This window comes from Huiozyma naganishii, chromosome 6 (genome assembly GCF_000348985.1).
Source record: "Huiozyma naganishii CBS 8797 chromosome 6, complete genome".
Lineage (NCBI taxonomy): Eukaryota > Fungi > Ascomycota > Saccharomycetes > Saccharomycetales > Saccharomycetaceae > Huiozyma > Huiozyma naganishii.
This window is the reverse complement of record NC_035927.1, coordinates 145,201-170,274: the sequence shown is the minus strand read 5'-3', so window position 1 is coordinate 170,274 and position 25,074 is coordinate 145,201. Positions and strand designations below refer to the sequence as shown.

At 44.2% G+C, this 25,074-nt stretch overlaps 13 protein-coding genes across 13 annotated transcripts; 8 read left to right on the top strand and 5 right to left on the bottom strand.

Annotated features, from left to right (window-relative positions):
* Positions 1–337: 337 nt before the first annotated feature.
* On the top strand, positions 338–2,026 carry ALG9 (dolichyl-P-Man:Man(6)GlcNAc(2)-PP-dolichol alpha-1,2-mannosyltransferase; the record flags this gene model as incomplete). The annotated part of the gene is made up of 1 exon (XM_022608519.1): positions 338–2,026. One exon carries the CDS (start codon positions 338–340, stop codon positions 2,024–2,026), a length of 1,689 nt encoding a protein of 562 aa, XP_022465007.1.
* Positions 2,027–2,436: 410 nt separating this feature from the next.
* POP1 (ribonuclease P/MRP protein subunit POP1) lies at positions 2,437–4,872 on the top strand (the record flags this gene model as incomplete). Its single annotated transcript, XM_022608517.1, has 1 exon — positions 2,437–4,872. The coding sequence occupies one exon, from the start codon at positions 2,437–2,439 to the stop codon at positions 4,870–4,872; it is 2,436 nt and encodes an 811-aa protein (XP_022465006.1).
* A 1,244-nt stretch (positions 4,873–6,116) lies between these two features.
* Positions 6,117–6,746, bottom strand: SSU72 (RNA polymerase II subunit A C-terminal domain phosphatase; the record flags this gene model as incomplete). Its single annotated transcript, XM_022608516.1, has 1 exon — positions 6,117–6,746. The coding sequence occupies one exon, from the start codon at positions 6,744–6,746 to the stop codon at positions 6,117–6,119; it is 630 nt and encodes a 209-aa protein (XP_022465005.1).
* Positions 6,747–7,049: 303 nt separating this feature from the next.
* ATG4 (cysteine protease ATG4) lies at positions 7,050–8,396 on the bottom strand (the record flags this gene model as incomplete). The annotated part of the gene is made up of 1 exon (XM_022608515.1): positions 7,050–8,396. The coding sequence occupies one exon, from the start codon at positions 8,394–8,396 to the stop codon at positions 7,050–7,052; it is 1,347 nt and encodes a 448-aa protein (XP_022465004.1).
* A 284-nt stretch (positions 8,397–8,680) lies between these two features.
* On the top strand, positions 8,681–11,059 carry SQS1 (Sqs1p; the record flags this gene model as incomplete). The annotated part of the gene is made up of 1 exon (XM_022608514.1): positions 8,681–11,059. One exon carries the CDS (start codon positions 8,681–8,683, stop codon positions 11,057–11,059), a length of 2,379 nt encoding a protein of 792 aa, XP_022465003.1.
* A 287-nt stretch (positions 11,060–11,346) lies between these two features.
* Positions 11,347–12,969, top strand: CNM67 (Cnm67p; the record flags this gene model as incomplete). Its single annotated transcript, XM_022608513.1, has 1 exon — positions 11,347–12,969. One exon carries the CDS (start codon positions 11,347–11,349, stop codon positions 12,967–12,969), a length of 1,623 nt encoding a protein of 540 aa, XP_022465002.1.
* A 283-nt stretch (positions 12,970–13,252) lies between these two features.
* Positions 13,253–15,133, top strand: JJJ1 (Jjj1p; the record flags this gene model as incomplete). Its single annotated transcript, XM_022608512.1, has 1 exon — positions 13,253–15,133. The coding sequence occupies one exon, from the start codon at positions 13,253–13,255 to the stop codon at positions 15,131–15,133; it is 1,881 nt and encodes a 626-aa protein (XP_022465001.1).
* Positions 15,134–15,386: 253 nt separating this feature from the next.
* URE2 (glutathione peroxidase) lies at positions 15,387–16,358 on the top strand (the record flags this gene model as incomplete). Its single annotated transcript, XM_022608511.1, has 1 exon — positions 15,387–16,358. The coding sequence occupies one exon, from the start codon at positions 15,387–15,389 to the stop codon at positions 16,356–16,358; it is 972 nt and encodes a 323-aa protein (XP_022465000.1).
* A 300-nt stretch (positions 16,359–16,658) lies between these two features.
* ELA1 (elongin A) lies at positions 16,659–17,909 on the top strand (the record flags this gene model as incomplete). Its single annotated transcript, XM_022608510.1, has 1 exon — positions 16,659–17,909. One exon carries the CDS (start codon positions 16,659–16,661, stop codon positions 17,907–17,909), a length of 1,251 nt encoding a protein of 416 aa, XP_022464999.1.
* Positions 17,910–18,160: 251 nt separating this feature from the next.
* Positions 18,161–19,219, top strand: PDR16 (phosphatidylinositol transporter; the record flags this gene model as incomplete). Its single annotated transcript, XM_022608509.1, has 1 exon — positions 18,161–19,219. The coding sequence occupies one exon, from the start codon at positions 18,161–18,163 to the stop codon at positions 19,217–19,219; it is 1,059 nt and encodes a 352-aa protein (XP_022464998.1).
* Positions 19,220–19,401: 182 nt separating this feature from the next.
* CSL4 (exosome non-catalytic core subunit CSL4) lies at positions 19,402–20,148 on the bottom strand (the record flags this gene model as incomplete). Its single annotated transcript, XM_022608508.1, has 1 exon — positions 19,402–20,148. One exon carries the CDS (start codon positions 20,146–20,148, stop codon positions 19,402–19,404), a length of 747 nt encoding a protein of 248 aa, XP_022464997.1.
* A 159-nt stretch (positions 20,149–20,307) lies between these two features.
* On the bottom strand, positions 20,308–23,079 carry BNI4 (Bni4p; the record flags this gene model as incomplete). The annotated part of the gene is made up of 1 exon (XM_022608506.1): positions 20,308–23,079. One exon carries the CDS (start codon positions 23,077–23,079, stop codon positions 20,308–20,310), a length of 2,772 nt encoding a protein of 923 aa, XP_022464996.1.
* A 333-nt stretch (positions 23,080–23,412) lies between these two features.
* KNAG0F00800 (uncharacterized protein) lies at positions 23,413–24,669 on the bottom strand (the record flags this gene model as incomplete). Its single annotated transcript, XM_022608505.1, has 1 exon — positions 23,413–24,669. The coding sequence occupies one exon, from the start codon at positions 24,667–24,669 to the stop codon at positions 23,413–23,415; it is 1,257 nt and encodes a 418-aa protein (XP_022464995.1).
* Positions 24,670–25,074: the final 405 nt, after the last annotated feature.

The window sequence follows — 25,074 nt, the reverse complement described above, 5'->3', positions numbered from 1 at the left end:
GGGGTTAATACGTAAGAAACACCGTCTCAATAAAATACTCTCCCTCCCTCACCCGACCCTCCTCGCAAAACCAAATTAATACACAAGGTGCTTTGCAAGAGAACCGTTATCTTGTTACATTCTTAAGTGCCATACGTAGTACCGCACCACACAGTGCTTCGCATCTGATCTATACACTCGTTGCATGATGTAATCGTTTATGCAGCTCTCGAAAGTCATGAATATTTTCCGAAGTCAAGAAACTGCAAATAGATACGTACTGCAAGAATTACGTTCACAAAAGGGATACATCGACACAGACCTCATACATACATCATCTATTCAAGGTATAGCGACAATGCAAAAGGGTCACTGGATCAGCGCGCTATTAGTCGTGCTCTTGTTGACTAGTCGTCTTTATGTCCAACCGTTGTATTCCATTATTTCTGACTGTGACGAGACGTTCAACTACTGGGAACCACTGAATTTACTGCTCAGAAATTTTGGTAAACAGACTTGGGAGTACTCCCCAGAGTACTCCATTAGATCGTGGTCTTTGCTCCTGCCCTTCAATTTGCTCTTATATCCATTGCAGAAACTCTCAGTTTTGCAAACAGACAAATACTGGAATTTCTATATTGTTAGAACGGCACTAGGGTCGTTCTCTGCGCTATTAGAATGGAAACTGTTTAGAGAAATTGAGGGCACTCTTTCTTTGAAGATTGCCAATACTTGGTTGCTTTTCCAAATCTTCACCCCAGGTTATTTCCATGCATCTGTGGAATTACTACCATCTGCCATTGCTATGATTTTATACTTAAACACAGCGAAGTACACCTTAAGATATCTGTCAACTAACTCTATCTCAAGTTTTGTCTCTAGCTTGGCGTTTAATTTCATTGCTAGTGTTTTGGGTTGGCCGTTTGTTATGGTTTTGAGTGTGCCATTGTGTTTCCATTATTTATTTACTCACCGGATTATCTCCTCTTTGAGAACATCGTTTGACTGCTCTTTGGTGTTTCTTCTATTAGGTTCGGTTGTTATCGTTATCGACTCGATATTCTACGGAAAGTTTGCACCTGTGTCCTGGAATATCTTGACGTACAATGTTTTGAATGCGGATGAAAAATCCGGACCAAACATATTTGGTGTCGAACCATGGTACTACTACCTTCTTAACCTCTTATTGAACTTTCCCCTACCGGTTCTATTTTTCAGTGTGATCGGTTTGTTTCATAGAAGGTTGTGGCCACTGAATACTAGTTTGTTACTGTGGATATGCGTCTTCACGGCACAACCTCACAAGGAAGAAAGGTTTTTATATCCTATCTATGGGTTGATTACATTAACTGCATCTGTTGGATTCTACAAATTTTATTCCGCTTTCAATTTCAACAAATGTATCAAAAGAGTGTTGCAATTTGCAGTAATTGCGTTGGTGCTTCTACAGTCTATCTCAAGAACCATAGCGTTGGTCACTAATTACTCTGCCCCATTTTCTGTGTACAAACAAATTTCAAAATTGGATTCGGATGGAGCAGAAATTGTACAGGTTTGTACTGGCCGTGAATGGTACAGATTCCCAAACTCTTTCTTTCTACCTGATAAGCATAGATTAGGATTTGTTAAATCTGGATTTGATGGTCTTCTACCGGGCGACTTCTCCGAATCGGGAAAGCTATTAGACAATATCAGAGCCCTACCAAAGGGAATGAACAATAAGAACCAATTTGACGAGGGAAAGATTATCGATATTGAGCAATGTGACTATTTTGTTGACGTATCTCAAAACATAGATCCTGAAGCTGACGTGTTTTCTCCAAATAGCGATGATTGGAAATCTATCTACTGTCAAAAATTCATCGATACAGACCGCTCGAAAATACTGGGGAGAGCGTTTTACATTCCAGTGTGCCTTGCTGACATTGCTCAGAAATATCTTGGAGAACAGTTCGTCCGTGTTTATGGTATAGAGTACTTGGACTACTGTTTATTCCAAAAGATTACGCCGGAAGTAGAAGCAGAAGCTACCAATATTAATTTATGATGCATGTGGCAAGCCACGGCACACATGATATGTACCTTACACTAACATAACATGGAAAGCTTTCCATGTCATAACGTTCTGTAATTATTCACGTGCTATTTCACGTTCATTTCGCTGACACTGAAAAACAAAAAAAATTCAACAATTAGTGTGCGATGCCAGTACGTAAAGGTAATGATCTATATTATTTAATTGAAAGAGCAGTCTCTCCTTACTCATCTCTATAGTGTAGCAATGGCTCCACCAAAGAAACCCAATTCCAGTAATAATGGTGGGAAGAAAATCTTGAACAAGAACCAGTTGTTTAGGAGGCAGAAAGTTCGCAATGCAAGAACTATCCGAACCGAGGCGTTGGTTGCATCCGCGCCAACAAAACAGAGAGCACAGGAGATCTTACAGCGTCTGGAGGAATGATTAGGGTAGATCAATTTATCAATTCACGCCAATTTGAGATTAAGCAATTGCAATTTGCAATGCAGAGTTCTAAAACTGCCAGTGCCACCAGGGTGTTTCAGGCTTTGCCCAGAAAACTACGTAGGAGAACAGCATCTCACAACGTCAAACGAATTCCCAAGCGAATGAGGAATAGGGCGTTGCGGGAAATGCAAAAAAATGAACAGATTCAAACAGTCAAGAAGGGAAGCACAACTTCGAATAAGCTCAAGAAGCACAATGGACTTACTCCAGCAAAATTATACAAGGCAAAAATGGCCGTAAAACTTCTCAGATTGGCAAGCAAATCCACATCTATGAAACTTGCCTTGCCTAATGAGGCAGTGGCTTCCAAGTACAATTTACGGCAGCGTATCAAGTCCCTTCAGAAGTTGATAAAAGAAGCCAGGAATAACGGCCCTGATGTGAAGACAGTCAATAACAGTCTAGGCAATTATGATAATACTGGGATTAATGCTCTTGCTCCCATCCCAAAGGGTCGTATAAAATATTGTAAAAGGCAACGAACGTTTACTTGGCTACCGACTCACATATGGAACGCAAAAAGATCACACATGATGAAAAGATGGGGGTTTAGCATTCCATGGTCCCCCACACAGAAATGCTTTAAGCTGACCCACAATATTGGTGGTAAACACGCCACATCTGACGGTGCATTGTGCATGGACACTTCTTTTATTGGCACAATGACAATAAGGGATTTGGACCCGAGCGGATCCAACCTCAAAAATCTAGTCAAAGCAATGACGAAAGGGAGGGGTCTTTTGAACAAGTTCTTCAAGTCCAAAAACCTATTCGAAGGATTGATGCATGATTGGGACTCAGAAGATAAAAATATAGTGATAGGTCCCTGTGACATGCTATGGTTAAGTGGGAACAGTATTTTACTCAGACTTCACCCAGCTTTGTACCCCATCGTATTCAATAAACTTATCCAGAGTTATACTAGCAAGTTGTCGATCGAAGACTGCCGTTACTCTATCGCCAGTATAACGATTCGAGGTGCCAAAGCTCTTACTGCATTATCCAGCGTTGTAAGAAGCCACGCCACTTCTCAATCATTTGAGCAGTTCATGAAAATTCGCAAAATAACGGATGAAACTGTATTACCATCTAAATGTATGTTTGCCTTTGAGGCCATCGATCCACGACACTTAGCTTCACCAAAAATGATAAACTCTCAGAAATGCAACAAGCCACTCACTGTAGATGAAATTCTGGCGCTTCAAAATAAGTTTCCGCAAGACGAATTCAATTCTGTTTTATCCAAGTTAACCACTGTGGAGGGCAGAGAAACATCGTATAAAAACCAAAATACCTTAAAACAGTTGGCACGTAGACGTCGACAATTGTTGACAAAGGAGCAACCCAAAACAGCCGTCCCATTTGACAAAGACCAGGATCCTACAATTCCGTTGCTGATTATGAGGAGACCGAAGAATGAAGACTGGGTGGTCCTGTTACCTTGGTTTTGGCATTTGCCCTTTTGGTATCAGCTGAACAGGATCTCCAGAGTGTATCATTCAGGACTAAGACAGACGCAGCAGCTAGCATACGAATCTGGGAAATTGTACTTCCCTGACGATTATCCATTTACTCACGAGGGTGAGATGGAGAATGCTGTTTACAAAAGGCAGGCACGGAAAAATAAGTGGGTTAAGAAACCCTTAGGTAAAAGAATCAATTTTGCAAAGCTTGAGGACATCCATTTGTCAGAGCTTCCTGCGATAAGCGGCGAGATTGGCGACTATTTCAGCTGTGACTGGAAATTGTTACAAATCATAAATAACGGTGTGGTTTACTTGAAACAATCGAATGAGGGCACACTGCCAATGATATGTCCGAATAAGACAACTCAATTTGACGACTGTAAAGGAAGGATGGTGAACTACTTCAATGACGTACTAGAAGTCTACAAAGATATTGTGGCAAACAAATTCGAGATAAACAGTACCACACAAGGACCCTCTATCGAGTTATCGAAAAATATTGACCCGATCAAAAATTATAGCATCACTACTATCTCCGAGATTTCAGAGAAACCGATTCCAGTCACTCCCATAGTGTGTCATTTAGTGAGAAGAGGCCATCCGAAAGACAATGCAAGAATCTACCGCATCCCGGAGACCGATACGGAATACTGGATGAAGGTTGCTAAGGGTGTCTACAAGAGTGATGGTAGGTTAGATAACGACACAGAAGTGCCACTACCACAGATCAGCGATCTCATTGGGTACATTACATCCGGTACTTATCACTTCGGAGAGGGGAAAGGCGTGGGTAACGGGTTTGTCACCACTGTAATTACGGACACACTGCCACAATACGTATTGCTGCGTAACGTCGGTACCAACATATACAGACTGGCCAAATGCACCAAGATAAAGCTGTGAACTGCACGGGCTTGAACACCTTACTGCCCTCTATGAGCACTTTCTCTTCCGCCGTCTGAAATGATATAACGCAACAAATTTGTACAAGGTATAGTAATAACGCCAATAGTGAATATTTTTTTTTCAGTATAAAAGGCGAAGCGTCTCGCGCAAAGGCTTCCATTCTCCAAGTGACAGTTTTTTACGTCAAAAGTTTTGGTTATTTCTTGAATTCTTGTTTTAAATCTCCATACTTACCTTAAGATGCCAGTGGAGATCAAGAAGTCCACTTGGCCAAGTATGTCTTCCAACTGCAGGGGGATGCTAGGCATTTAGGTAGGGAAAGAGGGAGAATGACCTGTTTTCTTTGCATTTGGCAATTTTTGCCAGTTGTTTGATTCCAGTTTCTTTCTCTTCTTTTTTTCTCTACACATCAATTGATGTAAGCTCCCCAGTCTACTACCCATACAAATATTAGCGGAAGGTGTTCTTGCTGACGTTTCGTTCCCTTGTTTTCTCTAATTCTGTCAGGAACCGATTCGTTCTGGTAAGGAGTTTGGGAGAGTATTTTCGAATGCCCTCTCTATTTTTTTCCGGAGTGTTTATGGATCTTGGCAGCTTATTGAAAACCCTTTTTCCCTTCTGCCTGGAGAAGTATGGCACCGATCACAAATCGGTGCTAGGGGAGTTGGGATTGTTCTTTTTTTGTGGAAGACTTCTTCGATTCTGCTTTATAAATGATTTTTCACGACTGAGGATACGGCGAAGTCTTGATTTACGAGGCATTCTTGACTGATCCGGGTCCGTCTTATGATGGATCCAGGAGGTTCTAAAGTCGCTGCTTTGTTTGTCGCCATGGCTTTGTTGTTTTCTTCTGTTGCGGATTTTTGGCGCAGTGTTCGGTGGTTATTTTACATTTATTTGTGGAATTGCCGTTGGGTGTTGTGCTGAAGTCATTGAGTCGGAGAACAGTCCATTAGTTCCATAAATTTTTAATTGTGGATTCTCTTTGGATGGGAAATTCCTCGTTCAATCCTGATAGGAACGGGTGGATCTTATAATTTTTGATTTATTCCTTTTCATTCCACTCTTTCTGAGTGGTTTATTATCTTTCATTTGACAAACAGCCATCAGACGATATGTTTACGAATGAAAATAGATAGTGGCACGCACTCGTAGATATTTATATTTATAAATTAGGTATCTGTAGATCACACGCATGGGTGAAGTTACGTATGGACGGGGAGGTACGGGTGATCAACTGTTCAGTAAAATGCAGGTGAATAAAGACACGGTAACGTTGGGAACTGTTGTTGCCATTCGGTGAGGATCCCAATGATGCTATCCTCAAAGGGCACGGCGCTGGAGTTGTCCCTGTTGCACTCATCCACGCTCTGGTTGAGCATATCAGCGAGCTTTAAAATAGCCTTTGCACCAATCTTAGCATTCTCGTTGTCATCCTTGATGTCTATATTTATGACATGTACCAGTTTATTCAAGTGCCCCCCTCTCCCCATGAGATCCTCGCACACTGCGTCAAAGCATCTTTCCTCGCAAGTGAACACGAAATCAAACACGTTCCCGCTGTTATTCTGCCACTTCTCGGGCGCCTTCTTAAGTTTCCTGTTACGGTCCAGCATCCCCAACAACCCGTTCGACTTGTACCTATCTGCAGACTGCGACAACAGATCGTTATATATGTCGTTATAAGGGGTGCCGAATGAATACACATTCGGCTTGTCTATCGACAGACCGGGCAATCTCACCGCAGAACCGGTACCGTACGATTTCACGCTGTAACCTGCCTCCTGCAATACTTTATGCGATTCCATGGACCTATTGTTATTCGAAGCGCACACTGTACAGAACTTCAAGCTGGAATTATGTGACGGCATTGGGGTGGGAACGGTAACAAAGAGAGAAAAGAGAAAAAAAGAAAGAGAGAGTGAGAAACCAAAGAATTGACGATGTACCTTCCACAAGCTGTACCAAGATAAATCGATTGCACCGTAGGCCTCCAGACAGCCGCGTTCAAGACACCATTGAACAGTTCAATTACCGCTTGTTCAACGTCGAAATTTTTCACTTTTCCAAAAAAAAATATTTTGTGGTTTTTTCGAAATCCAAGAATATTTAAACACTGCTTGTATGGTAACAACGGTGCGATGTATGTAACTGTTGGATGTTTGGGGAGTGGCTCAGGAATCGTGCACGGGCACTGTTTCACTTGCTACTAGCACGCGCTCGGCCTCAACAGTCATACCGTCCCTCGATTCGTCTGGATGAGGGCAGCCGTCGTGGGACATGACCATTATCTTTTGACGCTTGCATTTGATCTCTTGGTATTCGTTATCGATGTTTGACGTTTCTGGTTTCAGTGCCAGCGACGATATATCAACGTAGTCCGCTTCTATAACGGAGCCGTGTAGGGGACCGTCGGGACCCCCGGAAACTTCGCCCCCTATGTTCTCGTCATTTTCATCACCGTCTATATCGACGTCGACGTTGATGCAGTCCTCGGACCTTTCCTCCAAGATGTTGAATATTTTCGAGGTTTCGGTGAACCGGGCCCAGTTTTCCCAGTCGCGCTCACCCTCTATCATGATGCCGATGAGCATCGAGGGGTCCATATCCCTAAGCTCTAGCTTACCGAACTCAATGCTGTGACACGTATTGAAGGCGGCATCGTCTATCAACGATGGTTGAGGGGTGTGAGGATCGAAATACAACAGTTCCTGGTTCTGATACCCAAAAAAGTACAACGAAGAGGATGGTCTCCCACCGGCAATACCCACGGAGAATTTTGAATTCAGCAAGCGACGGATATCTTCCCAATAACTCGCGTTCACAGCGCTGACCCCCAATTTGACACCGAAAAGAATCAACAGGTTGCTGTCTGGATCCGCATCAAACATGTCCTCGACGTCCTGCTTGTATATATCTGCCGAGGACACAGACACTATGCAATGGTCAATGCCACATTGTGGGAAATTGCAGATCAACGACTGTATACTCCTGGATGTAGCGGCAGGCCCAAACCACTGGCCCGGTTTCATATCGGCCAGTTCGACCCCCTTCTTGACAAAATTATGCAAAGAGAACGGTGCATCTGGAGTATCCTTGAACCACTGTATTATGTCATCATCATGCGTCGACTCTGTCACTCTGAACTCTCGGCCGTGCCGGAGTCTTTGCAATGCGTTCCCCAAAAGACTTTGCCCTGTTCGTATCATACACCCCCACCCAATATCAGTGTTGAAACAGTCAGGGTGCAATAGTGCATTTTCAATAACACTCAGGGGACCATCCCTGATCATGAGCTGGAAACTGATAGGCGATGGACCATCAGGGGACCGCGATATCGGCACAAACTTTGTCCTATACGTGAAATTCAATCTTGTGCACACATCCCGGTAGAACTGCATCTTCTCATTCTCATCATCCATTCTATAAATCCGGCCCAACACAACACACTCTGTACCGGGAGCGATCAGCTGCGAACCTCCCTCGCGTAACTGTTGAGATAATCTCTGTATGAAGTCCATTGGCAATAGGGATTTTGATTCAGTGAACAGAACACACCAAAAGAGTGAGGACAACAAGGGAAGTTGCAGATAAATATTCCAGACCTAGAACACCGCCGGAGGTAACAAAAATGCTTTGCGTTGGTTAGATATCCTCTTAATTGCCTACTTTTAAGGTGTGTGTCACAATCTCTCGCAATTTTAACTTATATTCAATAATTTGGAATTAATGTGCCACTGTTAATAACAACCACCAACATCGCCACAAGCTATCGGAATACTGATACAAGGTAAAGAATACGATAATGGCGAAGCGGCACAAGCACTACAATAATGCTCGAGGGAATGGCAGGTCACGCGGCAGACTACAGCGCGGCGGGAGGCGGAGAGGAGCCGGTGACGGGAGACCCATGGGCTCATCTGCTGAGGATGTGTGGCTGAATTCTTCCCTTGGAGCCATGTCTGACGACGATATACCGTCTATGGGTGAACGTTCAGACATAGTACTGCACAACAGAGGAAGAAGGTCGTATATGTCCCCGCGGGCTGTGGAACGGTACTACTTTGGGGACGGTGGGAGACTCAAGGAGAAGTCGTTGCGGATGGGAGGCTCTCGTCCTGGGGCACGGTCAGGCGGTCCAGATAGGGATTCAGACTCTAACAAGAAAATGGTCTTTGTGAAGAGCAAAGAGCTTTATGATCCCTCGCATGATCTTATAGAGAAACTCATCGCCAAGAATAATGCTACGGTGGCAAAATCCCATAACCAAAGCTTGCCCAGTCCACAAAACAGTGACAAAGAAACAGCAGAAGAGAGTACTGAAGACAGGACAAAGTCGAACTCTGCACCTCCTCGTGAGGATGAATACGAAAATTTTGAAGAGTCGTCTGATGAAGCTGCTATCGAAAGTGACACCAATCATAGAAGCATAGAGGGATTAGCTGACGAAGCTAAGTCTAATCTTGGAAAAGATGACGATATTTTATTTTTTGTTGATGAATCTGGTGACGAGCTGCAGCAGAAAGATATCCGAAGTGTCCGCGTGGAGGAGAAAGAGTCTGGGAGCCGAGCATCTGCCATTGAGTTCAATCCTTCGATAACTATTGGTAAAACAGAACTAGACCTTGAGAGAACTGACAATGGTGACAGCAGGGAAGTGATAATGAAACAACCAACCCACAGGGCACATCCTTTCAGTAGTTACATCTCTAACGTTATGAAAAATATCAGTATCGATGAAAACGAGGACGAGGATGAGGACGACAGTGACGATTGCTTAGACAATGTAGAAATTGACGATAGCATGTTTGACAATCACAAGGACATAGATATAGAGCCGGCGGTATCTCCATCCGACTCGGAGTCTCACGAGAACTACTCTTCGGAAAAAGAAAATAAACCATCAGAACATTTACAAGACGATGAGGCACCCGAATTTGGCTTTATTGAGGAGGATTACCAAGTTAACACGTCTGATATTTCTGTTACTAACCTGAGATTAGGTTATCAGGAGAATGCATACTTTGTCAAAAACTTTCAATTTTTTGGCGACTATGAGTCGCACTGGATAGACCAGGATTCCTTTTCTGATTTTCTGTTAAATGAGATTGGATTACCAGAAACGAGGTTACAAAGCTATTTCAAATACCTGGAAAATCTGTTGATACCCAAAGAGGAGACTCCAGAGCCCACTCTTTCAGATGTAAGATTTTCAAGCTCTGAAGAGGAGTTTGAAGAACCTGACAATGAAATGGCCGACAACAACAATATTTTACCCGATGATGTCTTGGAGGGGATCGATGATCTGGTATCGTATTCGATGAAATACAGCGATACAAGGAACCAAGAGTTTGAAACTAGAGCACTTCCCACAATGGGGAAGGGCAAGAAGAAAAAATTTCTTGTCGATGAAGCCTTGCAATTGGAAAGTGAAACTATCGAGACCTTACAGGACAAACTGTTCAAGCGGAACAGCGACAAGGCGAAACGCCGAAGGGGCAAGGAAGATTTTATTTCAAAGGAGAGGGAGAATTCAGATGACCTGTTTGAAAAGTACCCATATGGCTTTCACATTCAGAATATGATGGATGAGTTTGAGAACTTCATGCGGAAGGAGAAGGATTCGATGTCGTTCCCACCGTTGGATCCTCATGGTAATAAAACTATCATGAAGTTTGCCACGCATTATAACATGAAGACAAACAAGTCTGGTAATGGCAAAGGGCAACATGTGGTGGTTCAGAAAGTCAAGCAAACGTACAGGCGGCAGCCTAATTACAATCTGATCCAGCAACTGCTCAGACAAAGACCCGTGTTTATGCGTATCGATGTCTCGCGCATCACGAACAACGAGGAATTCAAAGACCAAGAGAGGAGAGTTATCAGGGAGAGAGTTGGTCCGAAAGCCAAATTTCATGTGAAGGAAGGTGAAGTAGTCGGAGAGACAGCACCGGAAATCGGCAAAGACAACGTCGGCAGACGGATGTTGGAAAAGCTCGGGTGGAGTGTAGGTGAAACCTTAGGGGTGGAGGGGAATAAAGGTATTAGTGAGCCAATAATGGCCGTGGTCAAGAAGACGAAGAAAGGTGTTGGGCACCAGAAACGTGAACAGAGCACTGGTGACGAGAGCGGCAAACCAAGAGGGCACACCCACTCACGTGGGAACCGTCGACGTAGACACTAGTCTCCTCTCAAGGGCTCGCCATTGGGGGGGAGGAACGTGGTATAGTAGATACTGCTTACATATATATACATCAACAGCCACCGATAAGCGCCGTCTTCTATTGATAATATATATATTTCCACATTATTTCCAGTTGGTGTTTTGTTTCGAAGTAAACAAGCCACGAACTGCTTTAGAACGTGGTGCGTTGTTCTATAGTAGGGTAGACGTTCTTGTAAGGTGATCTATTCATCGTACGTGTGTGCAATTGAAGTGTTTCTGGCGATTGAGTTTTGGTACACACCGGTATGTTTAGTATTGAGAACGCTGGGAAAGTGCAGGCTTTGAAGAATGCTCAACTACACGATCGGAATGACGAGAATATGAACAACCACTACCCGCAAGTGCAGTCTGCCACGGGTAAATATCCTGGAACCCATGCGGTACCGGATTCTGTCCCTTTGAAGGCGAATTCTGCGCCTAACTATGGGGATCCAGCCTTCTCGTCATACAATAGTGATAAAAATTTTGAACCCGTTCAAAGCACGCCAACAAGGGACCAACGTCCATCATACACAAACCGTACAGGATCACTGGGCAACCACCTGCACGCAGAACATGGACCAGGCTCGACGTGCGCGACCGATGATATCAGTTCGGTTGATCCTGGGATGAAGACGAAACTGGACGAGCTCATGGCAAGGATGAACGCTTCAATGAATTTGCTTAAGGAAGATAAGAACATCCTTCAAAAGTCATTGGAGGAACGCGAGAGGGAGATAGCTGAATATAAGACGTTGCTATGTGAAAGGGATAAGGAACTAGATTCCTTGAAGCAACAAATAACGGAAAACGAGCAAACTGCTCTTGAATCGAAGAATAAGGCGGTTAGGGAAATGGAACTGGCATATATGGAAAAGAACGTCTTAGTGCAATCCAAACTGGATATGGCTGAAATGAATTTAAAACAGTCTCAAGAGAACAATATAAAACTGGAGACTGAGCTGAACGAAGCTCGCAGTGAAATACGAACCAAAAACGAAAAAATTTCAAAGAGCAACGCCCGAATGAAGATTTTGGATTACATTGAAGGCGTTACTCTCTTTGATTGCAAAGTTGGCAACATAATATTGAAGTCGTACAACTCGCAACGTCCAAAGATCGATTCTTTCTTCACGGAGGAATACCCTAAAGTGCATCGGTTCTTTACGGATGCCGATCAGATAGCAATATATGATTTTACTGCCAAGTTAGAGAGTTTCCACAGACTTAATGAAAACATCCAGAGGACAATAACTGAACGATTTGACTCACTGTCTGAACATTTTGACAAGAACGTTACTGTACCGCCAGAGGACCTCCACAAGATGAACGAGGAGATAATTGACAAAATAGACGACAAGCTGAGGAAATACGAGAACCTCTTCGACACAGAGACTGGCCTACAGAGGGAAATTTCCGACTTAAAAATTGCAAACCACGACCTGACGCATCAATTAAACAGAGTGGTTGGTGACGCTGCAAACAAGATACGATACGCTTCTTTGAAACACGTACATATGACCAAAGAGAAGTACGACGAACTTGCTATCGATTCCGTGGAACAGTACACCCTGACCGAGCTACAAAATATCGTCAAGAGGGCGTCACTAGAGCTGGAGGTCCCTCCAAGCACACTATTGGTGAACCTCCCTAGATTGAATGTCGCTATCGAGCAACAAGTTATACTCATGAAATTTGCCTACTGGACACTCCAAGTTTTCGCAAACCAGGAATTGGATGTGCTCTCGTTCACAGAGAGGGCCGTTGAAGTGTACGAAACTACGGGGTGCATGACAGACGCGCTTAGACCCTTGGAGCAAACAATGCAGGGGTTGCGGACCCTGTTGGCCTTGTCCTTGGAGGACAATGGAGAATGTGATAGCGAGTAACGCTGCTGCTGCTGCGGGCCCTTAAATTTTGCAGAAACCGAAAGAAAATTTTCTCGAAGTGGGACCTTTTTTTTGATTATTTAATGAGCGTTTGATTCCGATGGATGGGCAGAATGTGGGACAAGACTTTGTTGATGTCGTTTTAGTCCGGCATACCACACATCAAAGCAGTTGGCAAGCGTCAAGATACCCAAGTAGGATTGTTTTGCTTCAGTTTACTTTTCTTTTCTCGCTTTTTTGTTGATCTGTCGTTTGGAGAAGGTTTAGACGTTCTCTCAGCGCGATGAAGACTTGCTACTATGAACTACTTGGGGTGGAGACGAATGCCACAGATGTTGAGTTGAAGAAGGCGTACCGCAGAAAGGCGCTGCAGTTCCACCCGGATAAGAACCCAGATAATGTTGAGGAGACGACAGCGATTTTCGCGTCCGTGAGGGCCGCGTACGAAGTCTTGGCAGACCCACAGGAGAGAGCGTGGTATGACGACCATAAGGAACAAATTCTGAACGATTCCGTTAATCTGGATGACGCGGACGATGAATCACATTTGGATTCATCCATCACGGGGGTCACAAGCGATGAGTTACTGATGTTTTTCAACAGCTCTCTGTACACGAATTTTGGTAACAGTCCCTCGGGGGTGTACCAGATTATCGGGAAAATCTTCGCGAAGTTGGCGATGGATGAGGTCTACTGGGCGCGTAGGTTACGATTGGATGGTTGTGACAAGTTTAAAGACGACGTTTTCGAGCATATCATCAATACAAATGGATACATGGCCGCCGTCACGAATAGACTTGCAGAGACGTACTACATGTTTCCGGCATTTGGCCACTCCCAAACGGACTACGAGTACTTGAAGGAGTTTTACAAGAAATGGTCCTCATTTAGTACGCTGAAGAGCTTTACGTGGAAGGACGAGTATATGTACATGTCGACGTACGATAGGAGAACGAAGAGAGAGGTAAATAAAAGAAACGAGAAGTCGAGAAACGCTGCTAGAGGCGAGTACAACAAGACAGTGAAAAGATTCGTATCTTTCGTGAAGAAGTTAGACAAGCGAATGAAGGCAGGGGCACAAAGACAAGAGAATGAAAGAAAAATGCAGAAGGAAGCGGCTAAAAATGGTAATGATAAAAAACAGCGTGCCAGTGGCCATACCCCAAGTAATACACAAACCGATTTCGAATGGCAGAGTTGGCAGATGGCGGATGAACCGAATTGGGATGAGTTGGAGAAGGAGTTTCAAGAGTCCAGTTTAGGTAAAGAGGAAGATGAGCATTTAAAATCCACCGTGCTACCGAATTCTACGAATGAGGATGAAATCCTTGTCTATGAATGTGTTATCTGCGATAAGATATTTAAATCAGTGAAACAACTGGACAACCACCAAAATACGAAACTACACAGGAAGAACTTGGCCCTCTTGAAACGTGAAATGCAAAAAGATAACATGACGTTGGGGTTAGATGCACTGTCTGATTTGGATGATTACGATTCTGCTGACGAAACGCCGTCAAAAGAACAGACAACCAATGGTGACATACCCAAGGACAATTGCATAAGCCTCGATGACCTGAATGAGCAATTAGCTGAGATAGAACGGCAATTAGCCGAACAAGCGTCCAGTAGCGAAGACGAGGATGATCAAGAACATAATTCTCTGCCCGATGTAATGGATGGAATAACTGAAATGGTCGATCCAGTTGACAATGTGACCGGATCAGAAACTACTGGAGCGAAAACCACGAAATATTCAACTGAAGGTGATTCGGATGTCAGCTCAGCATCTGTGTCCGACATCGAGAACCGAGAACCAGACGAGCTGGCCCGATTATTGGCTTCGCTAGAAAGTTTGGGACTGACGGAGGACGGGTTCACTCTAGACAGTGATTCCGACGACGATTGGAGAACAGGGTCCAAAGCCAAAAGGAAAAACGCCAAGAACACCAAAAAACAAAATAACGGGGGTAAGAACGGGAAGAAAACGAAGGAGAAAGCTGGTTCCGAGCCCGCAAACACTGCGACGCAGCAAAGCTGCAGTGTTTGTAACGCTTCCTTCGTCAGCAGGAATGAACTTTTCGCCCATATCACCGCGCTCGGGCACGCGGCACCCCCGGGCAAGGCGTCCAAGAAGAAGAACAAAAGAAAAAACAAGACGTGAGGGGGGGCCACCACTCGTCATCTCTGCAAGCCATTACAACTTCATACCCCATATAGCTTATTACTAATACCATCAGTTGTTGCGCGTACAGCGACTTAGACATAAATTTAAGTAGAAATTTTTCAAATATTCGATTTTCGAAGAGTTAAAGGTCACAACGTATTTGACTGCTGAAACCGGAGCTCTTCGTAACAGCTTGGTAGCGTCGCACGGGATCCACACACATACCACTATGAACTCGAACGGCCACAATATGATGGGCAATCAGAGCGGACAGGTGTCGAACCTGTCAAGTGCCTTACGACAGGTTCACATAAATAGCAACAACACTGCTTCCGACCAAAGAAATATCGTGCTGGGTGATAAGTTCATCGACTCACAGACGGCTGTCCAGGACCCCGGGCTACAGGGGCAACAACAACCGCAACATCAGCACCAAGAGCAAGAGTTAGACTACTCCAGGATCACGAATTTCTTCCAGAATTTGCCACTAGAAGGTTATACGTTATTCTCTCATAGATCAGCCCCCAATGGATTTAAAGTAGCGATCGTGCTGAGCGAGTTGAAAGTTCCGTACCAGACTATATTTCTTGACTTCAACAAGGGAGAGCACAGGGCCCCGGAGTTTGTCTCGCTAAACCCAAACGCTAGAGTACCAGCGTTGATTGACCACGGTCTAGATAATTTCGCACTTTGGGAATCCGGTGCTATTATGATCCACCTAGTACAGAAATATTACAAAGAGACCGGCTCGCCGGTACTCTGGTCGGACGATTTAACGGAACAATCGCAAATCAACGCCTGGCTGTTCTTTCAAAGCTCCGGCCATGCACCGATGATCGGACAAGCTCTACATTTCAAATACTTCCACACCCAGAGAGTCGACAGCGCCATTGAAAGATACGTGGAGGAGGTGAGAAGGGTGTACGGTGTTGTTGAGATGACCTTGGCCCAGAAGAGGGAGGCGTTGATCATGGACCTGGACTCGGAGAACTCTGCGTCGTACTCCGCCGGCACCACCCCATTGTCCCAGAGCAGATTCTTCGACTACCCTGTATGGCTAGTCGGGGATAAACTAACCATAGCAGACCTGGCATTTGTTCCCTGGAATAACGTGGTCGACAGAATCGGTATAAATATAAAGGCAGAGTTCCCTGAGGTGTACAAGTGCACCAAGCAGATGATGAGAAGACCTGGCGTCATCAAAGCATTGCGCGGGGAGTAAGAACAAGACGTGCGACAGAAAATTTCCTGCACCAATATAATATGGTACATAAGTACTATTTGGTATATATTTGTATATACCTGCATATCATCAGTGATGTATATTCATGTAGTACTGGCACCTTTCCCATTGTAATAAGTTTTCCTTTGTGTCCTGTTTAAAAGTTGAAATTTTTAGATATTATACTTTACAGTGTACCGGGGAGGGATGATGTGTAGTGTTGGATGCTCAAAAGCACTCCATTTTGTGTGTAAACCAGTATTACCAGACACACTGTCGAATGCACCTTTTTGGGAAGATATGATCCCGTCGTTAAAGGAACTTTGTACGCGAAGTATTGTCAAAAACAAGGATGGATTGGTATCTGTTGAAAACGTCCCGCTCAGGCTAATAAAGGACTCTCTGAAGAGGATCAACATTGGAGTGGGTCAGATGACTCGTTATGAGAGGAGTAACCCTCTGTATGTGCTTGACCGTGAGGCGGATACGGAGTTTTGGCTTGAATTTTTGAAGCAAGATTTCCCGACTAATGTCCATGACCAGTACGTTACCTCTAAGGATAGCATCAAAGAGTACTATACGAATGTGCTGCTTGATTTTGGGGTAGATCTGAATGATGGTTCACAATTGGATGAATACAGAGTGTACCGCATCCTGTTAAAGAGATGGCTTGTGAGAGACGCCACTTTGGGGAAGTATAACGTGCCCTATAGAATGCTTTACTTCAAATACCAGCAGGATGAGAAGCGGAAACAGGAACAGGTAGTTGAAAGGCTAAGGATTCAAGTGCAAATGGCAAAGAAGGAGAGAGAACTAAAGTCGACCGTGGCAGTCAACGAGAGTTTCTACATCAACAATATCAAGAACAAGACCCGGAAAGGTCCCTCCTCCGTGAAGTTACAGTCGCAATTCGGAGTCTCGAAACCGAAAACGGTGGTACGTAGAAACGTCGAGCGGGTGGCGTTTGGCGGTATGGCAGGTCGAAAGCTTGATCCTGCGAAGATAAGGGCAGTCTCCCGTGATCTGCCGAATGTTGTTCCAAGCATTCCACCGGTGGGCAAGAAGCCCCAGAATTCCACCATAGCTACAAACACAAGCACAATAGACCCACCGAGAGGCCGGCCAGCACCAGAACCGATACCGCGATCGACAAGGAAACGCCAGGACGACTCGCAGAACATATTCCTCACTACGAAGAAACCGAAAAGGCCCTTGGTCCTTGCAAAAAAGACCGAGCACCACGGTGCAATTACAAGACACACTCAGGACTCAAACGTAAAGGCGGGTACCGCTGGTACGACGACTCCGGAAGAACTCAGCAGGAACAGAGACACACCCTGTCGCAAACCCCCGCTGGAGGCCAAACGGAAACAGTCGCAGATCTTTGGCCCGAGAACAGCTACAACCTCGGGGCCAACGCGACTGGAACAGAAACCGCACCCAGTGCATCCCAGCAACACTCCAGAGGTACCGCAGCAAGCCACCGCCAGGCGGGTCCGGTCGCTCAAGAACTACCTCGGTGAGAGGCACCGGCCGTTCCGTGGAATGTGATGCGCGTTCCGCATCCGGTAATTCCAGTATACGATGACCAACGCAGTGAAAAAATTTTGGCGATTTGGTGTGCGATATAAAACAAACCCGTGGACGGTGCACTGTGAGGGAGAGGGAGACTGGTTCAATTTGGCGTTCGTTCGTTAGTTGTAGATTCGATCCGATAGTGTCCCCCCTGTAACCGTACATTCTCATCTGTGAATATCAGACGGAAACCAATTGACCTAAGAAAAGGGAAAAAAAACTATAATATGTTGACTAAGCTGCTAGGTGGAGGGTCAAAAGATAAGCATGTGCCCCATGCGAAAAAGGAGAACTTGGTGCGCATCGAAAAACCGATTGAGAATCTACCTGATTCCATCAAAACACACAAATTCAAGAGTCTCACTAAAGAACAGGAACATATGTACGCTGAGGTGTTGAAGTACTTCCAAGATGAAAAACTGCTGGTGCGGAACTCCGAGAAGCATTCGGATGGTTCGGACCCTCACGCTAAGAGTCCGCTCACGCTGGAAGAGAAGGCGTGGCTGACACGCGAGTGTCTTCTGCGGTACCTAAGAGCCACCAAATGGAACGTCTCAGACGCCATTGACAGGCTAAAGAAATCTCTTGCTTGGAGAAGAGAGTTTGGGATCAGCCATTTGGGGGAGGAGAACGGTGATAAAGTTAACTCCGACCTGGTGGGCATTGAGAACGAATCCGGTAAGCAAGTGGTCTTGGGTTACGAGAACGATGCTAGGCCTATCTTGTACCTCAAGCCGGGCAGGCAGAACACCAAAACATCGCATAGACAAGTCCAACATCTGGTTTTCATGCTGGAGAGGGTTATTGATTTCATGCCTCAGGGTCAGGACAGTCTTGCCCTGCTGATAGATTTCAAGGAGTACTCGGACGTGCCAAAGGTAAGCGGGAACAGTAAGATTCCACCCATCGGTGTCGGGAAGGAGGTTTTGCATATCTTACAAACACATTACCCAGAGAGGTTGGGGAAGGCATTGCTGACAAATATACCATGGCTGGCGTGGACCTTCTTGAAACTGATTCACCCCTTTATCGACCCAATGACAAGGGAAAAGCTGGTCTTCGACGAACCATTCCCTAAATACGTGCCAGTGAACCAACTGGACGTCCTGTATGGCGGTGAGCTGGATTTCAAGTACAAACACAACGTCTACTGGCCCAGCCTACTGGAAATGGCCGAAAGTAAAAGGAGGCATTACATGAAACGGTTTCAGAAATTCGGTAGCGTCGTTGGCCTAAGTGAATACGATCTTAGAGGGGACGGTGAGGAGCTCATTTATAAAGTTTAGAGGCTGAACACACATTACATAGAACAGGATACTGAAACAGTTAAGGATATGTATGTATAGGTACATATATGTATACATTTTGTTTCTCGTCAATGAAATCTTCCACGATAGTAACAATTACGTCGCATGCAAACTACACTTGGCTTAAACAATAATACACATATATCAATGCACATTTAATATTAAAATGGTTTAGCACATTTCCGCTTCTCCACCGCTCCCGTGATCGGGGCGACCATCGTTTGCCAGTCGGTAGCGTACATCAAACCGCCAGCACCGTTGTCCGATCTGGCGAACACTACTCCGAGATCATTTCTCGCGGTTGTCAAATAATAATTGTTCCCATCACCAAGGGAGAGTACCTGGGCCTTTATAATATCACCTGGCTTAAAACACTCTATCATCTTCACTTTGTCCCTATCCACTGCCCGCACATCCTGAGATCTTACAATACCTCTAAAAGTCTCACCTAAATCGGAAGAACTTTGGGACATGGAAAATGTTGCACCACCAGAACCACCATTGACACCGACTATTGCGTTCCCATTGGAGCCTGTACCGCCATCAATGGGAATGGTCTTATTTTGAAACCCAATTATCTCAACATTGGCTCTTTGTAGGGATAACCGTATTACTCGACATAAAACAATATCACCTTCCTTCGGTAAAAGCTCGATCCCATCGCCTTTATTCGTATTACCCACACGTATCTCGACAAGACGCATGTCCTCATTGTCCTGTCCAGGAAGTTCAGTTACTGTAACATCCCCCACTCGCGTGCTTACAATGACGTCCAAGTTACAGGAGTCCTCATGAATTAGCTTGGTTCCAGGACCAGCAGTGTATTTCGTTATTTTCGGTTCAGTAGGTGTATATACAGGACATATTGGTTGACCAGGAATTGTTCGTTGAGGAAGCTCCAGTGACATTGCGGCCTGATTCAGTGTGAATGCGGCGCTGTCTATGAATGTTTCAAAGTGATGAGCTTTGAATCTTCTTGTGCCATATAAAATTTTTTTATCAAAGAATAGAAAAAGTTTCAAGAATTTTAAAGTGTCACATATTCTATAGACAAAGTTGCGTAAAGATCAAAAGAATTGAGTGTAGCATCTAGAGTCCTGATGGACCTCCATCGATGCCTTCAAATCATTCAATTCGGATTTGATCATCTGAGCAAGCTGTGGAGTTAGCTGGTTACATGTGCTGATATCCGGCCTCCTATCGTAATCTATCCCGCTATAGGTATCGTAAAGTATAATCTTGGAAGAGAAATTGACCCGCTGATTGTTGCTCAAATTTTCTGAGCTCTCAGTGTGGTTCATTGAAGAGGTAAGGCCCTTGAACGACATTGAGATAGGTCTGTCCGTCGAAGTTCCGGCATGGTAACTATGGGAAATGTACTCTTCCATATGAGGTGAAGATATCTGACTTTCAGGTTTCTGTGGTTTCTTGATTTTCAATGACTCGTATATGTCCTCGTCGTTGAATTCTTCGTTTTCAAAATCGTCATTTATAAATTGTTCATTTACGGTATCCTTTTTCTCAACTGGCGTCTCCTCTGTTGGTGAGTGGAAGGTCAGTCTTATATCGTGATTACTCGCATGTGACATTTGAGGTGGTTTAAGAACAGGACTATCGAGTGTTCTTACCTTATCATATGCAAAAGTATCGGAGGGCTCGTTTATGTCTAAATCGAAATTGATTTCATCCCCAAAATTGATGATATTAGCAAACTCCATGATGTCAGTCATTAACTCTGGATCGACCTCAGCAATTGGCTTGCTATCTGATACCATGCCATCATGTTGTCCTGTATTCTTAACTTTCTTATTTTGGTGATTCGTCGAATATGCGTCTCTGTCCCCTTCAAACGAGTTACTCGGTTGGATTATCAGCGTGATATCTCGTTCGCCAGCCAATTTCGTCAATTTTTCTTCAGTAGATCTATCCGTGTCTAAGCTTAGTTGATCCATTTTTCCGTCGAAAGATTTCAGACTTGATAATCCATTCGACATGGGATCAAGGTTTTCAAACCTTCCTGTATTCTTTAGAATACTATTACTGGGGCTCTTTGAGAGATCTGGGTTTGCCAAAACAACATCGGAGGCTTCCTCAACGGTCATCCCCTCGCTTTGCGCTTTAACAGAAAGTGTGTCAGTCGATATTTTCTGATTGACAGATTTCAGAGATCTGTTTCTTTCTAGTTGTATAATACAGTCGATTTCATCTTCATTTAGTGATTTAGGAAAGTAAACTTCACCCGAGTCGCGTCTCTCATCGTAACTTGACGTGTCTTTCAGCGCCGGTGATATTTTAGGGGGCATCGGTAAAAGATCGTTAGGTGCAAGGTCTGTCGAAGTGGTAAACCTATCCTTTGCCCCTGAAGCAGACTGCTCAATGTTCCCGCTATCAATTGGACTGAAGGGCATACTTTCCTCATTTGGGGCAGCACTTGGATTGCTCTTATAGTTGTCTAAAGTAATATTGGATTCCAAAGGATCTAACCTTTTTGGCGGGGATACCGTGTCGTTAGTATCAGCATCTTGACCAACAGACTTTTTGTTCTGTTCTTGTGGGGCATGTAAATTTTGGATGGTACCATGATCTATTTCGCCGTCTTCTTCATGAACGTCCCCAAACAGACTCAGAGAGCTTGAAAACTTGTTGTTTCTTGCCGAAGGTTGAGTTTGCACATTTTCAGATATTGACCTTGAGTTTGGCAGTGCGGTTAGTTGGCTCTTGGTTCCGAGCGAATAGCTCCTTGGTCGAGATTGTGTCGCCTTACTTCGTTTTGGAGGTAGCAGACTTGATTCTGTCTTAGGATCTTTGGCCGATTTTTTCTTGAAGAACGAAAAGAAACTAGACCTCTTTTTTTCCTTTGTATCAGTAGATGCAGAATCTAGTTTCCGTACAGGTTTCTTATATTTCCTTGTTGCAAAAGTTTTCTTTGGTATGTTAATGGAGGGTTCTTGAGTTTTTGAAACGTGTTCTTCGTGCAACATCGCTGCATCTTCATTTACAGAGTCTGGCTGAAAATTTGGCTTATTTTGAATTTTCTCTTGAATATCACTATCTTCCGCACTTTGAACATTGATGTTGCTCATAGAAACTGCATCCACAGGTGATCCACCTATGTTGTCGTTGTAACCTTCAGTTTCGTGGTTTTCTTCACCTACATATTCTTCCTCCTCTTCTGTTATCAAAGAATCGGTGGGGACAAACTTTTCACTCAATTGGGGTTTCTGCTGAACTTTGGGTGTTGTCATAAAATCAGGTTCCTCAAACGATCTGAATGGATTTAAGTTTGTAACAAAGTTATTTTCCTCACCATCAATATCAATCAGATTAGGAGAACTGTTCTGGAAAACAGGTTTTGAGGCTGATTCCTTCTCCTCAAAATCCATGTTTACTTCATTTCTTTCTTTCAACACCTCCTCCTCCTTCTCATCCTCTTCAATGATCGGCACTTCCGTGATTAGTTGTGACTTCATTCTTTGCTCTGCAGTTTTGGACTTTTCGTTTAGCAATTCTACCAATGCACTCAACGAAGGAGAAGCCGTCATATTGACCGTTCTGACCTCTGTTGGACGTTCAATCCGTTTTTGGGGTGAAAGTTTGTAACTCCAGTCATAATTATCGTTCTGGTTGGACCTTTGTGAATGTGTAGTGCCCGAGGTGATATCGCCCTCTTCCTCTTCCAAGTACCGATGTAGATTTTGTTCAGAGAATTCATCAAGCACCAACGAGTTTCGAAAGTTCCGTGAATGATCCAACGCGTTTCCCGAATTCGAAGAGTAGAACGATGAATTTAACAGCTGGGAGGATCCGTATCCTTCTGGTATCATGTCATTTTCTGTCATACTTGCCGTCCCAGGTTTAGTCGAATAGTTTCACACTCAATTTAGTATGCACAAATTCAGAATACCAAGTGTAAGCTCAATAATTCACAGGGAAATGCGACGAGTAAACTTCGACACTAGAGCTGGCCAGACAGTTATAAACTAATTTTGGTTGCCCAAGGACTTTTACTGTAAAGTTGTGAAATTTCGTTGCAAGTTCAAATTGGCGATTTAATGGCATTTTTTCCCAATTGGGAAAAAGGCGCGTCTCAGAACGCGTACCTTTGCTGGCTTATGTGAGATGCGGTATAGTTCTATCCATCTATATATACATATCTGCGTATTCCAATACGATTACATGATTGTGCAGTCCTTCTTGTTGAGTTTCGCGGCAAGACGTTGTCGGGAGTTGACTGTCTCCATGTCGTTAGTGTAATCCGAAGTCTTGCTATGAGTTTCTCTTAATGGATAATGATGCCTTTGCTCTCGTTCAACAGCACAGGCCGCTTTCTTGTGTGAGTTCTCTGCTAGTGTGTTTCTCGAGCTTCTGGACTTGTCGGTTTTATGGGAATATGTAGACTTGGTTTTCCTCGTCTTGCCATCGTCCCTTGTATGGATAGACGATGGTGTGCTCTCCATATCAGTCACGAGGATGGGCACAGGCAACATTATAGATTCGGAATCATCGTCATCCGAGGTATCTGACATGTTGCTGACAGTGCATTGCGCAGACCGTATATTGTATGGAACGGGTTTGCTGAGTTGTTTGGCCCCACCCTCTTTAAGCATACCTTTAGTGAGCAGGACAGGATCCGAACCGAAAATCAACAGACTGTTGGCCAAGTAAAAGTAGAAAGTAGCCCAACAACGCTCCAACTCCAAAGTGAACATTGTACCGAACCTCTCCTGTAGAGTATACAAGAATGCGGAGCCCATGACTTTGAAGTTTTCTGTGCTGATCCCGAGTATGCGGGCGTGTCTTTTCCCAATACCACTCAGCTCTTCGTCCAAGTCATGAATGTGATCTATACTGTTGACGGCCCTGTTTACCAATCTTGAAAACGACACCGCCTGGTGCCTTATCGAGGGGAAAATTAGCTCAATATTTTTATCGAAGGTGATTAAATTTTCGTAGAACTGAGTGCAGAAAACGCATCTTTCCACTTCCGAGTCCTTTTTGACATCCATCTTGATTTTAAACTCAGACTTTGTCTCCTTCGAATCGCAATCCGTTTTTGCAAATCGAGCGTTCATGGGGGTGCTCGAGCTTACCCCGAATTTGGTATTCCTCTTCAACTTCTTATAGAAATGCGACAGATTTTCCGTCAACAGGTCGTCATTTAGTATCATGGACCACGATTCCTTGACCAGCTGTCTTTCATCGGGAGATAATTCCAGTTCCAGCTGGCTTATACTTCCCAACATAGCAGTCTCAGGCTCCTTGGATATTTCTACGCCAGTGCACGGTATTTTAGTGTCCGAGTCCGCGCTGTCCGTGGTATCATTTGTTTCGTAATCATGCATAGAATAATTGGTCTGCTTCAGTTTCTCAAGAACTGATACTTTTTTTTCGGGGACATCTAGAAAGCTACGTGCAGCGTCTGCGGTCATTACTATTGCCTGTTGCTTGTTGCTTCCTTCTTCAACTAGATAACAATAAATAAATGGAATATGCTTATATTCCAGTTGGTAAAAGAAATAAAATGGGCACCCGCAAACTAAGAAAAATATGGTTTAGTCGGTTACAATTACGTATAGTGTTCTTACTGTTCGTAGAATGTGCTCTCCCAGGGTTCAGCTACCGTACCTACATATATATATATCGTGCTGACGGTAGGAAAGACGTTTGGATCGTCTTCTTCCACGGAAATGTTTCTTTTTTTTTCTTTTTTTTCTGTCTTTTTTCGGAAAAACTCAGAGAAAGAGCCCTACAAAAGTTGTGGAGCTGGTATATCTGGCATTTTCCGCTTTAGGAAATTTCTTGGCTTCGTCACATACTCAGAAACGCCGCTCGAG